This window comes from Ambystoma mexicanum, chromosome 13 (assembly GCF_040938575.1).
Source record: "Ambystoma mexicanum isolate Mex_15411 chromosome 13, UKY_AmexF1_1, whole genome shotgun sequence".
In the NCBI taxonomy this organism is placed as follows: domain Eukaryota; kingdom Metazoa; phylum Chordata; class Amphibia; order Caudata; family Ambystomatidae; genus Ambystoma; species Ambystoma mexicanum.
In genome coordinates this window covers 347,997,267-348,015,426 of record NC_090938.1, presented here as the reverse complement: position 1 = coordinate 348,015,426, position 18,160 = coordinate 347,997,267, and the positions used below count along the sequence as shown (strand labels likewise).

Genomic DNA, 18,160 nt, shown 5'->3' with positions numbered 1-18,160 from the left:
TCTCGCCACCCCTACAATACAGAATATGTTACATCATTTAAAAAAAAAACAGTATGTTCATGCGAGCTCCGGAGTTTGGAAAAGATATCACTGGCTACAGACACACAGTCTTCTATGTGGACAACACTGGCTACTGTAACAAAGTCATGGGAGCCCCTCTACTAAGAACCGACATCGGTCAAATACCCTGATCTACGAAATGTCTTCCACTCAGTAGGGCCTACAACCACATTTTAGCTCACTGCAGCTTTCACAGAGAAGAACTATCTATTTGCATATCAGTTTGGTGCCCCCCATAAAAGCAGTCCAGCACCGAAATGCTAGGCAATTCGCCTCTGAACAAGAGCACCATCAGCAGCCTCAGAGAAGCTAAGAAAAACTCTGCTTTGTGAAAGTGTGGAAGGATGAATGAATATGGTAGGATGTTGCTTTAAAGCCTCAAACTGCTTCCTGGAGCAATTTGGGGTAGGGAGAACCACCCCCAATCTAGCAACCAAAGTCACCTCAACTGTGGATGTCTTATCAGTTCAGCTTTAACTTCTTCAATAGGATTCCCCCCCTGCCCTTTCCCCATCCTCCCTACCTGAGCTCACCACTATCCTCAAGTGACGCTTAAAAAAAAAGTTATTTCTGTATATTGGTATAGTACACCTCTTTAGTTTTAAGAACCTGCTCCTTTAGGTAAGTGTTGCATTTGTACGTGACCCGTTTTCCCATTTGACAATTATTACTTAAACAGTAATCTTATTTCTGTGGCATAGTCCACCATCTAGTAGTTGGCTCAGAATAATACACATGCTTTATCAAATTTGAAAATTTGAAAAATTGGTTATAAACAGGGGTGTTTCTGCCACACGAGCCCTATTCTATGTTTACAGGGGCCCACAATCCTTCATGCATCAAAGTCTTACGATTGATTGTTGAGGGCAGAAAAGACAGGTTGATTTCTCCCCACTGTTCTTCTTTGTTGCAGGGAGATTGGATAGGCACAAGACACTGAGCAGATACAAGCTACAGAAAGACTATTCCGACCGCATGGCGTATGTAACCCAATGTTTTTGCCTGCACTCCCGGAGCGTCTCTGGCTTGAATCTTTGGCACACATGGCAGCGATCCATGCCGTGGTCTCGGGGTAAACGCTTATTACACACTGTGTGTGTATCCCACTAAGGGAGCTTGAAATTGCACAGTGGGCAGTGTATTCTCAATAAGGGTATCAAGGTTTCGATGGTGGGGAAAAGGGAGGGTGGCCTATACTCTATCAGAAATGTATACATAAATATTACGCCCGCTCTCCCTACTGTACGGCTTGAAGTTGTGGTAGCAGATCTTTTTCAGCTTCGCTAGGTCTCAAAGCTTCTGATCTTGCGTTGAAAATGGCATTGAACGGTTCTCGCCATCTCAAAGTTGCTGCCAAATGATTATGAAAAAAAAAAAATCAATCTGACGTTGATGCATGTAGGATCGTGGGTGCCTGCACACATAGCATGGGAATATTGTGACGGGAACGGCCCGGCTGAGGCCCAGTTTTTCAAATTTGAAAACGAATAAGTAATACTCTACGCCAGGGTCAGACTGGGGCATTCCATTGTCTTGGGCACCAATGAAAAAGTGGTCCACAGTTGCAGAAAGCAATTCAAGCCTTTTGTGACAGATTGTTTGAATTGCTTGAATATTACCCAGTGGGCAGGTGGGGGTTGATAAAATGTAATGCAAATTGTGCAATTTAAACAATATTTATTCAGCAACAATGGTCCAAACTACTAGCCGTATAGTAAGTAACTCATCAAACTGGTCCACATTGGCCAAAAAAGTGCCCCACTCTGACCCCAAAAAACGAGCCCATGCTAGCTTTTTGTGTTTTCTGGTTTGGGCATTGCCCTATTGCCCTATAGGCCAGTCCAAGCCTGCTCTGAGCCAAACACTAGATGGCAGACAATACATCATATGGGAATCCAAACCGATTTACAAGCCCCACAAACATTTTTTTTCTGTTTGTTTTGTCCCTGGTATATGCCCCACTTTTGTACACCCTCATAAATTGCCACCACACCTCATCTTTGTGATTTTGCGCAGGTATTCTGCGTGGGAATGCCTCCATCAAAGTGTGCTGTTGCAAATCATTTCTGATCAAAATAGACATCCCCGTTGTTTGAATAAGCACAAATAAAATCTAAATCATAGCACTTCGGTTATCCATCTCAAATATGTGCAACTGAGCAAGGTTGATCAGGAGGGTTTTTGTGTAGTAGGGCTGATTGGCTATAAAAACCACCACCGTCAAGGAATGCATGGAGGTTTCGTTTCCAGAGAGGAGTGTTACTTGGGCATGCAGGAGGAAAGAGGTTGAAGATGAGCGGCCAAAGGATAAGAGTATCCAGAGGAGGTGTGGGGAAAAAGCATAGAGAAAAGAAATGTAGATAGTGTAAGTGGGCTGGAAAAATATTCAGGCAGAGGAAAGAGAATATATAGAAGGCTGGGGGTAACAGATGGGAGGGAAGGAGCATGTTAGGGGGACGCTGGGAGGGATGAGGAGATGTAGAGATGCAAAGAAGGTGGAAAGAGTATAATATTGAGGAGGTTGGAGTGACAGGCAGGGGCGTTGCTAGGGGAGGGCTAAGGGGGCTATAGCCCCTGATCTTTTGGTTGTAGCCCCGGATAGAATCTCAGGAGCTACAGCCAAAAGACTAGCTAGCCCCCAGTCCCAACAGTTCCGACATCAACTTAGCCCCGGGTCTTTTCCAGACCTAGCAACTCCCCTGGTGACAGGAGATGAGGAAGAAATACATTTTGAAGGAGGAAACTTCCAAGCAAAAGGAGAAACATGGATGCTACAAACCCGTCCAGAAAGGTGGGGTTGAGGGCAGAGGTGTGAACATGTGGCAGAGTGCTAAGGTGGTACTGGAGGAGGAGAAGAGGTGTGCCGATAACAAGTATAGAAGGGGCTTGCTAGGCAGGAGACCATTGTGACCCAATGAGAGAGTAGAATAGCAGGGGTGTTTTGAAGCCAGGAACCGTTATGTTAAAGAATATTTATACCACGCGCTATCACCACCCTAGTGTTCCAAGCAGAGCTGAAAAGCAAGAGGGTAGGTGTGAGGGGATGGGGGAAGTTAGTAGGATCGAGTGGCAAAAAAGCACAAGAGAGCTGTGATGTGCTGTTGGCAGCTTCAGTACGGTTTACACGGTTCGCCGAGCCTAGGTGTGAATTTTTGGTCAGTAGTTGTCATGTACTGTTGTGCAAGGCTATGTGTGGTTTGGTTTGTTGTTGCAGTGTAGTTGTGTACGGTTTGTTGTGCTGTAGAGGTATGGTTGCATTTAGAGTTTGAGCGGTGTAAGCAGAGGGATGGGTTTTCTAGTGGGTTTGGTTAGTGGTGATACTTTATCGTACCCCCTCAGTTTTGGCCACCTTTGGCACATATCCCTGCCAGTGTCATGCATTGTGATGTGCTAGGGGTCTTACTCCTATTTTCTATGTGGGCAGTTAGGAGGGCCATTTAGCGGGGATACCTCCTACACCCCCCGCCCCGTGTTCAGACTAATGGATGTCTACATCACTTGGTCCCCTGGCACATCCTGGTGTGCAGCCACCACAGCCTTCCTGGTCCCCTTTAGGGCGGTGGACCTCTTCCCTATGCCTTTGAGCTCCCTGGGCCCTGTGGTTTATCTGTTCGGTCGCCTAGCTTTCCCCTTTAATTCTAATGCCCTCTGTCTGTGGTTCAACTTAAGTCGCTCCTATCTCCCTCTCTCCTTTGTTTTTTCTGGTAGGGCCCTCTAGGGGAACGGGTGCACCTGGGTCTCCCTCCACTTCCATGCACTTTGTTGTGGTCTGGGCTAGTCCCCTGTCTTGCCATTTGTTTGTGAATTCTGTGATGTGTGTGAGCATTGCTTATTCATTTTCATTCAGTTCTGAGTTGAAGAGCCAGGTTTTTAGGAGTTTTCTGAATTTTAGATGGTTCGTGGTTTGTATTTCTCTCGGGAGGGATTTCCAAAGTTTAGCGACTAGGCAAGAAAATGCTGACCCACCCCTTTTTTTCCTCGTCTATGGTTCAAGTTCCAAGCGGATGTCGTTGCTGGATCGAAGTGTTCTGGTCGGCTGGTAAATATTGATTTTCTTTTGTATGAATTCTGCTCCTTGGCCATGATTTGCTCTGTGTGTTATGCACATTGGGCCTCATCACGAGTCCGGAGGTAGCCATGCCGGAAAACCTGCAGGTATCCGCCAGACCCGTAATTAATTACCGGCGCCTGACTTCCCGGTGCCACCAGGCTATTCAATGTCCAGTGCCCGGGAAGTTAGCCGGCGGTAATTTTGTTAGTCCCCATTCCCGTGGAGTCCAACAGGACTCCACGGGAATGAGGACACAGGAGCACCAGCAACATTACCAAGGGTGCTGGTGCTCCCGTGAGAACTCTACGAGCGGGTGCCACCCTGCCCAGCTGGTCACACCCTGGCGAGTGGGACAGCACCCGCCCTCAGAGTCGTACTGCACCGGTCAGGTAACAATGGTGCCGGTAGGCTTACAGACGCCATTGTTACCGGACCTACACAGTTATAATGAGGCCCATTGTTTTGAATGTAATTTATTTGACTGGCAGCCAATGTAGCATCTTTATAGCTAGAGTGATGTGGTCCCTTTGTGAGAGTTTGAGGAGAAGTATGGCCGCTGCATTCTGTATACGTTGCAGTTTCTTCAGTAGATGATCCAGCATTCCGAGGTGTAGGTTGTTGGCATAATCTATCCTGGACATGAGGGAGATGGTGGCCAGGGTTTTGTGCATGGATGAGAGGAATGGTAGAATCTTTTTGATCAGGTGTAGGAAGCATTTCTTGATTATTGTGTCTACTTGCGATTCTAGGGTAAGCTCATTGTACATTAGGATTCCAAGGTGTTTGACAATTCTGGATGGTGTGGGCGCTGTTTCTATTTCTGTGGGCCATGGGATGTATTGGCTGCTTCCTTGGTTTTTGGATAATCATGATTTCAGTCTTGCCCGGGTTGACTTCCGAGGCTGTTCGTGCTCATCTATTCATAGAGTTCTTCGAGACAGTCCATTAGCGTTGTATTCTCCTCTTGTACATCTTCGATTTTGTAGATGATTTGGGTGTCATATGCGTACTTGTAGCAGGTGAAGCCGTGTCTTTTGATGAGATTGATTCGTGGAGTCATGTAGATGTTGAAGGGGAGTGGGGATAGGGAGGATCCTTGTGGATTACTTCGAAATTACTTTGATAAATATAGGCAATTGTGGGTTAAGGGTTAACAAGGGGGCGGGGAGAGGTTTGGGGTAGGGTTAGTAGTGAAGGGGAAAAGAGGGTGTGGGAGAGGCCCCAAATTAAAAAAGAAAATATCAAAGTCGAATTTCAAAGTAATCACTTTGAAGTAAATATCTTCAAAGTAATTACGGACATTGAAATGTCATGGAACCCAGCCTATAGCCGAGATTAGTTGGCCATACTCCTAATAGAAGCTCTGGGGCTCAGCTTGCTGTTACGCAATCATACCTTTTACACAAACCCCAGCCTAGCGTGCAGGTGCACAAAGAGACCAAGACCAAGGTGGAAGGATCTCTAAGGAGTGGAGGACAAGAAACAAAGAACCTGAATTTGTGTAACCAGAAGCAAAGAAAGAATCAAGTGTTCATTTAAACCCCCATACTGTGAGTGACTGAGAATTGACAAAGGATCCCAAGGAAAGGACCCCAGTTTGAAGAGAATGAAAAACACAGATTTGTTTTTATCTAGAGACTTGTGTTGAACCCCGGGGCCAATTTATGTGGTTGGAACTTGAAGGGCAAACTATCCTGCCGTCATATTTCATTTTTTCTGAGGTGTGCCTTTCGTGATACACAAATGAGCTGGTCAGAGTTTTCAGAATCAGGTTGTTTTCTCCTCAAGACTTTCTAGGGCTCAAGACATACGACAATGTAAAATTCTCTGAGCTCACATAAATCTCAACCCAGTCTTATTCCTCCTCCCTGCATCTGCTTCTTCCTACCGCCGTCCAGGTTGGGCTGCTGAACTTTCAGGCTCTGGCTAGTTACAGGCTTGCTCTGTGCAGTTTTCCCTCTTCTTTGCTATCTGATCTTGCCTCCTCTTCTCACAGTCCTCCTTCACCTTCTGACACGTGGTTGCCACCACCATGTCTGTTCCGATGTATGACCTGTTAATACCGCCAAGCTTTCTGTTCTTCTCGGCTCTTATCTTTTTCAGGGAGTCTCCTGGTCATCTTAATGTTACACTTCTATCCTCCTCCATTCCATCGTCACTACCACCGCCACCTTGTCCTTCTCCTTACTTCACATCATGTGTCACACTAAGCCTCCATTATCAACGTTTCCTCAGGTTTCACCAATTCCTCTTGGCTGACACTCCCATCTGCTGCTAATGCCTCTTCCTGCAGCCACCCCCTCCTGCAACAAACTCTCTGATGTTATCAAAATCACCTTCACATTTTCGGCACTCTTCACCATCTCCCGCTCTCAGTGTTAAAGGATATTTGTACCGCACACCATCGCCACCGGAGTGGTCCCCTGGCGGCTCTGAAAAAAGAAGGGAAAAGGGGGGGGGGTGAGTTAGTGGCAATAAGCTGGAGAAGTGCAAGAGAGCTGTGATGTGCTGTTGGCAGCCTCAACTTCGTGAACCCGTTGGCTGGGCTTGGGGTGTTTTCCGGTCAGCAGACGGTGTGTAGTGTTGTGCAAGTCTGTGTGGTTTGTTTTGTTGTTGCAGTGTGGTGAAGTTTGTGCGGATTGTTGCGTTTATAGGCCTGTGGTTGTGTTTGGTTAGAGTTTGAGGGGTGTATGCAGAGGGTTGAAAATTGTTAGTCGATTGGTTAGTTGGCATAGCTGTTAGGAAGCTAAGCACTAAACTTCCATATTTCATCTCTTTCTTCTCTACTCTCCTCCATATTTCCAACCTGTTTTTCCTCCAGCTCTTGCCAGTCTCCAGCCACCAGAAAATACAAACCACCTTCTCCTCCAACCCACTGAACGGGACGTGTGCTTTTCTGCTGCATTCTCTTCTTACAGATGCATACCTCTCAACTCACACGCTTTTGGCGGGTGTCACCCGCCCTGAAAGCAGCTCTCTCACCCGCTAATCTCTCTACTCTCCCATATAAATGGTTGGGCTTTCACCCGCCAAAAGCTCGGGTGGTTTCACCCACCATGGGAGGACAAAACGTTGAGAGCTATGCAGATGAGGTACTCCTACTGAGGGTTTGCACCTGTGGCTGGTAATTTGATAAAGGTTGGGATTGATTGACATCTTTCAGTGCATCTGAGGTTGTTTTAGGGTTAAGGGGATGGATCAAGCTTATGACAGGCCAGTCTGCTAGTTCTTTTCCCCCTCAGGCATCCCTGGTGAGTTGATGTCTCCTGCACTTACAGTGTGTGGGAATTAAATGCTGGGCACCCACGAAGTAAGGTGCTTGTATTTTTAAGTTTGTGGAGAAACTAATATCACCTCCAGCAGAGGAACACTGTTTTCGCTACTTGGTTCCTTCTGTGAGATTCTCCATATTTGGTAAAGCACAGACTTTGAACAAGGTTTCCATGAACCTCCTGGGTTCACTGCAGTTATCAACCTACACAACTTTGCGAAATAACCTCTTTGATGCAGTATGCGAGGTTGTATATACATATGCTGTTGATGTTGAGAGGGGGTGGGGGAGTGATTTTCCTTAAGATGGAAAGTTATCCCTTTTCTACACAGGAGCGTTGGGACTGTTCAGTGAGAGCTGCAGGCTCTCAGTTGAGGTGGAGGTCGGGGTCATATTTCTATTGTGCTCAAGGGGTTCAGAGAGGGTTAAGGCTTTCAGAGTTGGCCTGCACAAATTGACTGGTGGAGTGGGGCGTATCCAGGGCCTTAGGACTGGCTTGTAATGCGGCAGTAATTGTCTTTGATCATGTAACAGACTAGGGCATCCTCCCCGGCCCAGAAACAGTTTGCTCTGGGTGGGCCGCAGCTCCCTGAGTCACTAGCTTGATGGTCACCAGAACCATGCAGGGGACTTCGCACTATGTATTTATTTTTTTTATGGCTGTTATGTAAATCTCCAGGGAACTTAATAAGTGGAGAACCCCGAAAGGTATTGGATACCCTAAAATGCAGGAATAATCAGGCTCATCAGAGGAATCTTAGGGTTGCCCCTCATTTTGCTAACCCCGGATCGGCAAACAAAAATGCCCCACGCTTATGTCTCGCAAGGGATAGAAAAACACCACAAAAAAAAATAACAGCCACTATTTTCATCATTTCATGTTTTTATTTAGTTCTCCAAAGAGATACAAAATATTTTCTTAAAAAGCTGCATTAATTTTAAATCACTTTCTTAGAAAAAAGAAAATAAAGAGCCATAAAAGCTCCGAATTAACACTCCCTCCCACCTCTCCATTGACATTACCCCCTACCCCCCAAAAAAACAATGTAAAAACGTATATATTTTCACTTTTTTTATTTTACACAGAAACCTTTTTTTTAAAAACACGAGCCAGGGTGGTTTAACCCGGGACCCTGTCCTGCAAGGCCGGGATGTGTACAGAAACCCCCCGGTAATAGGGACAGCCTCGCAGATCCCTTCTTATTTGTTAATATTTTATACATCATAATTATAGTATTAAAATATAGATAACATAAAAAATAACAAAAACCCAACAAAAAGGCACTTTAACAACCCATGGCGACGTGCAAAAATGCCAGCACATTTGGCATCCGTCTCCCCACCCACGACTGGTACCTTTGGGGGGGGGGGGGGTACCTGCCTTTTGGACCCCCACACCAGGACCGTGTTTGGGGTGGAATGTTGTTTTAATTGGCAGACTTTTTTTGGGTTGGCTTTGAGGAGCGTAATGTTTATGAAAGACTATACTCTACACCGCCCCCCCACCCACTCCCAGCACCCCTCCTCTCATCAACCCCGCAAATAACATTTACTGGTGTATCAAGTCTTGGGCACATATTTCAAACATGCAAGGATTCCTTGCCGTTTAACCCTGCAACTTCCCCCACCCATATTGCAGATCCCAAGGCACAGTGCTACTGTGTGTCCCAGAAAACAGGTGTGATGACAGCCATGAACAATCATGGTATATTAGAGGAGAATGCATGAGAGCATTCGATTGACCAATGAGGTGAAGGGTGTGTGGAGGGCACATAGCTGGGGCAAGGACCACAGCAACCAAGAAAGGTGCACACCTTTTGGAAGCAAAGCCCTGAAGGAGTAAATGAAAAAGACGGTTTGAAGCGAGTCCCCTGCACTGTAGAGGAGTTCTGTCAGCATATGTCAGAGAGACAGCTAGGTTTTGTGGGATCTCCCACCTATGCAGCCACAAAAGGCTAACTGGGCCTCTGTCGGCCAAGAAAATCACCCAACAGCATCTACAATAATTCTGCACTTCCACTGAAAGTTTTTGAAGCCTCCACTCTTAGGGGCATCTGAATTGATCGAGGCTTCCAGAGGTTGCAGAAAGATCTCTGTTGGTGGAGTCGGCCATCACCTCACATATTGATTAAATCCAGGGTGTTGCTAGGTCTGGAAAAGATCCAGGGCTACGCTAATGTTGGCACTGTCGGGACTCGGGCTAGCTAGCCTTTTGGTTGTAGCTCCTGAGCTTTTATCCAGGGCTACAACCAAAAGACCCGGGGCTATAGCCCCCCCTAGCAACACCTCTGGATGAATTGCCACTGGGCGAGGTTTGCAGTACCATTGTTCATTGGCAAGTGATTAAGGTAGACATTGCACAGTCAATGGTTGAAGCATCAAATACCAAGCACCCAAATATTTTTAGGGCCCAAATAAAAGACAACCCAATTAGCTAATACTTTAGGCACATACAGAAATGAAGCCGACTCCGATGGGATGAGCTTTGCAGCACCTTCATAGAGACACATCGACTCCATTTTTCCCGGAAGACCATCCCTTGTAGTTTGTAGTTTACTCGGTTCCTCTTACTCTCTTGTTTGTGGTTTTATCAGTCCGGTTTTTGCATTTCGTTAAATACAATTCAAAGAGGAAATACAAATACCAAGAGATTGGCTTTTTATTTAAAATAATATTTCACTCCCCCAAAAAAGTAAGCAGATATGTCAAGTGATGGGAAGAATTAGCACCAAGCAACCCTGTCTTCCAATGATGGTGCACTGCAACCCTGGACAAGTTGTGTTTTTTGACATGGTCTACTTAGGACTTACAATAAGTACTTGGCATTATGTTTGAACAGGAAGTGAATGGTTTCACGTGGAGGGAAGGGCAGAGGAAGACTAACAGAACTGTAGCAAATTCGAATTTGAGAAACCGTTAACCAATCTCCATGTGAAATAGACTTTAGATGTGTTTGTAATTGAGGCAAAAACACGATATGATTGCTAGAAATGGAACAAGACCAACTGCTGACCTTCAGATCATCAGAATGTCCGCAGAATAGCCTAAAACAGAAAACATAAGCAGCTGCACCGCAGCTTCTCTTGCACCCACTGATGGATGTGAAGACCGGCAAAGAAACTAAGCGACGCTGACACTCAACCTCATGCCGCCATGCCATTCGGCCTTCACTTTGGCGCTGGCAGACATTTAAAAACTTACCAGTGGCTGGAATAGATATACCCAGGAGGAATGTCCATTCTGTGGTGTGAAGTTCCTGCTCAAAAGGCAGAGGGAATGAGGAAATTGCATAATTGGAAATGTTATCAATTTACACCCCAAGTTAACGGGGAACTGAGGCGCCAAAGACTTGACCGCTCCGCACATTCAGTTATCCAACTCCTGTAAGATTCCTTGTTACATGAGCACAAACTATGGATATCACAAAACTCATCATAGTGTCCCTACGGCTAACAGAACCCCCACGCCCCACCCTCTCTTGCCATTCAAAAGCAGCCTCCAGAAGTCATTAAGAAGACAAGAATAGATCACTCCACATCCCCCTTATACTCCCCCCACCGCTATTCATTGCTCGACTGTGCATCAATCAGGAGAATTTGGAGAAGACAGTCCTTTGGGACATAGAATGCAATTTGATGGGTCTACAGATTCGTGAAAAACCAACCTGCTCACAAGAGTCCAAATAGTTTCCGAGGTGTGGGAAGTGCCCAGCACCCCACCAAAGTTCTATATGGGGGGATATCAGAGTTGACTGTTGGGGGCAAGAGGAGATACATAAGGAGCACCAAGGAAGGGTGGGGTCCCTTGCAAGTAGGTTGAAATTAGGGAGCAGAATCTGGGAGAGAGAGAAGGCCATGCGGTTTGTCGTTTTATAAGAGGAAATGTATGAAAGGAATGATGGGTTCCCACATCTTTTGTCCCCCTTACCCCATAAGTAAAAAAATAAACACCCCACATTGTTCGTGAAGTAGAAAGGGGGGGACACCCCCCCATCCCTCCAATGTTGTTATCACGCCACATGAACATTGGTGGATCCAATGTCTGGCACGCCACAGGCATCACCTCAGACCTTGTCCAATAGGGAACGCTTGCAGTAGATTAACTTCTTGGGGGTGCCATGCCGCCGGAAGAGGAAGACTGTGATGCCCAGGGCGCAGACACAGAGTAGCAGTAGGACGGGTATCACAATGGCAGCTGGGTTGAGCGAGCCACCATCCTCATCCACTTCCACGATTACCACCTCTGTCTCGTCTGTATCTTTGTGGGTGGGGTGGCAGCCCATCCAGTCACGCAGCACAGATTTGGGGTAGCCGGGCTCAGACTTGAGCTGCTGGTTGTTGAACTTCCAGTACTTGCTGCCCTTGTAGAAGTAGGTGAAGACTGGGGAGCAGGAGAAAGAAGAGAACGGGAGTCAGGTCAAAGCAGTACCGACCTAAATAAGCCCCCAAGCAAGCTACACAAGATCAAACCGAAATGGCGCTTCAGGAACTCATAGGGAGGGAGCTCTAATGGGAGAAACAGAGTAGGAGTTGCCAATTAATGGAATGGAGAATGGGGCAACATTACAAGGACAGGACAATACCACACAAACATCAGACAAGATGCCACAGGCGACACAGAGATTCAGAGAACACAGCATTATCAGTGGGCAAACGAGCAGAATAACCAGTGGTTTAAGTGTGCAGGAGCGGTGCTCCTCTGCTTTTTTTTAAATTATGTTTTACTGTTCCTATACTTTTATTTTAAAAAGAACGTTCGGAATGGTTTCGTTTTAAAATAAAAGTGTAGGAAGGAGTTAAAGCTTGCATTTCAGTGCACTGCACTGAACGTTCCTTTAAACTGCAGGCATTGAATTGAATTGATATTTCTATTGCGCTCGTACACAAGTGTTTCAGAGCGCGACAAGGCAAGGGAGGGAAACAGGGGAGAACAAAACAGCGATCTGACTAGGCTCAGTGACATTGAGAACGTGCAAGTGCATGGGAGAGGGGGAGGGGAAAAGTGCATGGAAGGCGGGAGAAGTGGAAAGTACGAAGCAAAGGAGAAACAGATAATAAAGTCAACAAACAGTGGTAGTGCAGCCAGCAATTTGCTACTGCTAGGTTTAAGGCAGCAGACAGGGTAGGTCTGATAAGTGCAGGAAGAAAAAGGGGGGCTGTATGGGTACAGATACAGACCCCAGTGCAAGGGGGGCCCAGAGGCAGAGCGGGAGTGTGGCACGGCGAGCAGGTACCTGGGCCCGGAGGACCGAGGGTGGCCAGGTGCACGGTGCTGAGAGCAGATCAGCAGGGGCAGGGGGAGCAAAGGCAGAAGAAAAGAGGAAAGTCTAAAGGCGTTTCCGAAACCAGAGATGGCACATTTGTTTGGGGGTTTGTATATTGTGTGGGAGGGGGTGTGGCAACAGGGTTTGTGGGGTGCGGGGCAGGTCAGCAGGGAACATAGTTTCAATACTTCTTTTCATACACTTCGACCACTGGCAATAACGTATACATCTTGCTGCAAGGGCTCCTCCCTTTCACTACACCCTTCCTTACCTCCATCAGCGCCCATGAATGCTGCTTTGGGGGAATCTGGCACTCCATCCCACACACTTATAGGTTTGGGGTAGTCACTGTCCACCATCCTCATTTCTTCGTTAAACCGGTAATATCTAGAAAGCAAAACACATTTCACTCAGTAAACAAGGCCATTCCAGAGCATGTTACGGGGTCATAACCCTCCCCATTTCTTCCCCTGCTCGCACTGTACCTGGGGCCAGCCTGCTCAAAGGCTGAACACACCCTCTTTGAAAACTAAAGACCCATGCTGCCTTCTGGGCGAGAGGCATTTCCCTGCTGGACCACAGCGTGTTGTATAATCTTTGGGACAGGAACACATTCCTAACTCAGCCAATGAGAATGAGACAAAAGTAGACCCCCCCCCATACCCCCACTGTCGGTCAAGTGGCAGTCCTTTGTAGCCTAATGTGTGTTGCAGGGATTGCCTTTCCACACTTGGGCTCTCCCACAGGCGTAATTCTCTCCCATACCCAGCTTTGAGAATCAGTCACTTTTCCCTGGTTAATCCCTGAAGGGTTTGCGCCGCACCTGTGCCGAATACTGATAATATCACTTTAATGTGCCGTTAGCAGTAGAACTCGTATTAGCACATGGAGATCGTTCTTGACCTCCTCTCAGCCCACTAGAATGTTATTGACTGCATTCGGAACTCTTAAAACGCACACAGGGAAATAATGCAATTCCCAGGCAAGATCTTTTTCAACAACACGCATTCTCTCTGAGAGGAGTTCTTTTTGGTGAAACAACTTATTAAACACAACAAAAAAATATATAACATGGGGAATATGCTTTCATTTTTTGCATTTTACGTGACACCTAAAGCATACTCGTGCTAAACTTGCTGCACTACAACCAAGTTTGCAATTTAAAAGCTTAACTTAAGCACATCCTTATTTGAATACTGCAAAATTAAAACACTTAATTTTCTAGCTCAGTTTGTCCATTTACTTACTATTAAAGTATCGTTTTTACTTCACCACTGAAAACCCAGAGGGCGTTTCACAAGCGAATCCCCAGGAATCCCGTACTCAGGTGGCACAGGGAAATGCTTTTGCGACCCTGGGGTGGGGAGGGGGGAGGATCACCTGGGTAAGGGGTCCTTGGGGAATGGGGAGAAACACCCAATGGCGGGACATGGTATCCCCTTTTCCAATAACCCATCTAACCCCATCCCTGTTTATTTTGTGAGAAACTACAACTCCCATAATTCCTCCCCACTTTGTTTTGACAAAAGTGCTGCATCAAGGAAGATGAGGAATGAGGTCAGAAGGATTACCTCCCTTGACTTGCATTGGCCTCGTCTCTGTAATGAGACCAGGCATGTAGCTCTAATAATGTACGCCTGCCACTTAAGACTCCCTGTGAAAATAAAAGTATACCCCAATAGCGTCGCTGTGTTACAGTTGAACTTAGAAAATGTGACTAACAGCATCATTGTGCTAAAATTGAACCTAACACCATCATTGTGCTAAAGCTGAACCTAGAAAGTGTGCCTAATAGCGTCACTGTGTTAAAGTCAAATCTAGAAGGTTTTCCCAATGTCATTGAGTGTGCCCAAATAGCGTCACTGTGTTAAAGCTGAACTCAGAAATGTGCCCTAATAGCATCTCTGTGCTAATGTTGAATCTAGACGGTATTCCAACATGATTGAGTGTGCCCAATAGCACCACTGTGTTAAAGTTGAACTTTGACGTATACCCTAATAGCGTCACTGTAGTAGAAATGAATTTAGATGGTATTCCCAACATTCACCGAGTGTGCCTGGTCGCATACACTTTACTGATTACCACAATATCCCATTACTATGCTTAATCTCTCCTATACACCATCATTCAACTAGAACACAGCAGTACTATGACACATTCGGTAAAGCTGTTACTAACATTACCCATCAAACGGTTATAGGTCAAAGGATCGAAAAAAAGGGTCGAATGACAAAAGGGTTGAGTCAATTCGACTGAAAAAAAAAGGATCAACATTTTTTTTTGGGGGGTGTCCCCCCCAATCCCCTGTTTTTGGGGTAAAAAACCCTTTTAAAGCTACACTAGATAAAAAAAATATATATATATAATCAAACTACCCATCGTCCTTATAAAACAGATAGCTAGCACACACCAGCTAGCTTAGGCGTCTCCTCAGGCCTAAAGCAACCAGGACTCAGTCTGAATGTCCACCCTCCAAACTGAACACATTCAATTGATCTCCTCTGCACCACACCTACCGTTAAGAAGCAGCTATCATGCAACAACCACACCAGCTGCACACATACCTGGTGCGCCCACACACTTTACGTCTCTCTCTCGCTCTCTTTCTCTCAACTGATTCGAACTGCGGATCCCGAGGGCGTTCATCCAACCAGCACCTTGAGACCATACCAATGGTACATAAGGTGCTATACAAATGCAAAATAACATAACATGCACACTTTGAGCGTGGCTGGGTACATGAAGGAACAGCTCTTTCGAGGCTGATGGAACCAGGCTGTGGGACTTGGAAGGCCAACGGGCTTGTCAACAATTGAGGGGGATCCAGAATAAGCCAGGCGAGATTTCCATACTTTCGGGAAGCCGTAAGTGTTCGAAAAGCAGAGCCGAGCGAGCGGAGGCAAGAAACCTTCCAGGTACCATGATAATGCCCTTGATGCTCCCGGGTGAACGGCAGAGTTGGGGAGGAGCAGAGGAGGCCCTGGTACCGGCCTTGAAGTGCGAGGAAAAGATGAAAGAAAGACGTTTAGCACAACTGGTGAGTTATCGAGAGCAACAAAAGTCAGGTTGATAACGAGAAAGTGACCGTGATTTGAAAGGTGACAGATGCACCGATCTGTGCCGATAAAACGCTAAGAGGGCAATTGTTAATGGAAAAGTAGTAGCATAGTGGTCCTGCGATAGGAAGGTGCACATTCGAAAGTCTCTGTGGAATGCTGTGAACTTTGTTTTGAAACATATGACAAGCAGAGATTAAGCTAAAGAAAGTTAAATAAGAGGAAAATGAAATATGTGAAGTGTGGAATATGCCAAGAGGGCAAATGTCTACTATAGGAACTTTGGAAAGGGCCAAGAAGGCAAGTGAAAGAGAATAAGAACTACATGTACCAAGAGGCATTGGTGCTACACGAAAGATGTGAATTGTGAAATATGCCAAGGGGGCAAAAGGGAAAACGTGAGAACTACAAGTGCCAAGAAGCACCGATGGGAATACCAAGACGTGATGGCATCACAAGAGGAGTATGAATTGTGAATATTGAAGGACAGGTCGAAGTGGTCATGCAGAGGTCTTGATAAATTCCTTGCAGTGGAAAGTCTTCGACAGTGAAAGATATTTGGAATAAAACGTGGGGAAGGGATCCCCCGCGAACAACAAAACAGGCTCGAGCCCGGCAGAGGGAAGCCTGTGCAGAACTGTGAGAAATTGAAAGTATATAAACTAAGTATTGATGGCAAGGCGGCTGAAGCCTAACAAGGTGATTGAACTGCCAAGAATTAAAAGCCTGAGATTGAACTCTTGAGCTCTACCAGTAAGCCAACGTGTGAATGATAGAACTGTGCCATCCACCTATCCTTGGTTTATTGAGAGACTCTAGACCCCGTGGGATTAAACCTGGGGATGGGAGTTGGTGCTGAAGTCGTTTTTGCATTTATTTTGTATGCACTATTTTCCTTTTGTATTCCATTAACACATTTGTTAACTTGAGAAGGAGTGCAGGGTTAGGTTTTCTAAGAATAGGCCTTTTTATTTGGAGCAGACTTACATGGACGCATTTATCATTATTTAATGGTCTAGATTACTCACATTTGAGTTAGGGCAAGTTAGGAGCTCTACCATCCCCAACAAATTAATAAATAAAGGTTTTCAAATTGATATCCATTGTGCCCATGTCTACTGCTTGATACCATGCCTTCCTCACACCAACAAAGCCAAAACAATGACCCGCCCCAACTTATAGCACTCAGGTTCACCTCGAGTAATAACTAGGCAGCAGGTAATTATCCCATGAGATTGGACCCTCTCAGTCTATAAGGCTATGTTATTGCTACTAACCAATCCACTAATACCAGTAGTGCCAAGAGCTGCACTATCAGCAGTAGAAGTCTCACTAACAGCATTAGTGCCATTACTATGGGCGATCATACTAGTATTACTACAAGTATTATGAGCAGCAGTACTGTCACTACTAATACCACTACTGCATAGTACTTCTGGTGAGACAGGATTAGTGGGGATGTACACATATTAGTGACAATAAAAACAATATATAGCTTTGCTGCAATTATGGACCAGCAGATTGCAATTACCCTCCTATGGTGTCGCTTCCCGTTGCAGGGATTCAAAGGAAGTGCACAAACTGTAGGACAAACCAACAAATATGCCCACAAAAAAACAAGATGGAAAGTGTTCGGTTGGGAGACCAGCATGTTGCTGAACACTAAGGAGCAAGACATTTTATTTTTGGGACACCCATTACCTCCATTTTGTAACGACAGTTTAGCCCCTCTCGTGCTAAAATTATAGAAGTATGGTAACGGACTCGGGTCCACCACTGCACAAGGATGGGAAGGGAAAAATGAAACCCCTCTATTAACATACCTGAATGGACTGCACAGTGTACTCCCGTGACTAGAAGCAGATGGACCATTAGCAATAGGTTGTACTAGATATATCCAGTGCATGGCCCGAAGGAGTCACCCTCTCCCATTGCAAACATCTGTAAGGGGGCTACTCCCTGCTCTTCCCCCTCGAGGTTCATGTATCTTTCAGCTGAGCCGGTGTCCAACCCCAAGGAGAATGCCCCTCTCTTTGCTGGTGCACGCAGGCGTACATAGAGACCTACATAACCTGGCCATGAGGTATCACTTTTCCTCGAGCACACAAAACTACCTGGAGCCACCCCACTGCTCCAGAACAGCTAGACTTGCAGCGAGATCCATCCCAAATGCTGCCAAAATTCTCCGAAGTCATAAAGACCACATTGGCAGTTTGCACAGTGCTGGAGGCAGTGGTCGAAGTGAGCGGGAGCGGTGCTCCTCTACTTTTTTAAATTATGTTTTACAGCTCCTATACTTTTATTGTAAAAAGAAACTGTTCCGGAATGGTTTCGTTTTAAAATAAAAGTGTAGGAAGAAGTTGAAACTTGCACTTTCAGTGCACTGCACTGAACGTTCCATTAAACAGCAGGTGCAAGTGTTTGGGGGTTTGTATTGTGTGTGGGAGGGGACGTGGTGA

The 18,160-nt window shown here is 45.9% G+C and overlaps 1 protein-coding gene across 1 annotated transcript in view; it reads right to left on the bottom strand.

The window, feature by feature from the left end:
• Positions 1 to 10,023: 10,023 nt before the first annotated feature.
• MMP14 (matrix metallopeptidase 14) overlaps positions 10,024 to 18,160 on the bottom strand; it is a 102,765-nt gene continuing 94,628 nt past the window's right edge. The window contains exons 9-10 of the mRNA XM_069633860.1: positions 12,917 to 13,032; positions 10,024 to 11,762 (exon numbers count right to left, since the gene is read on the bottom strand). Coding sequence (XP_069489961.1) covers positions 11,446 to 11,762; positions 12,917 to 13,032 — 433 coding nt within the window. The 3' untranslated portion in view covers positions 10,024 to 11,445. The remainder of the gene's footprint in view (positions 11,763 to 12,916; positions 13,033 to 18,160) is intronic.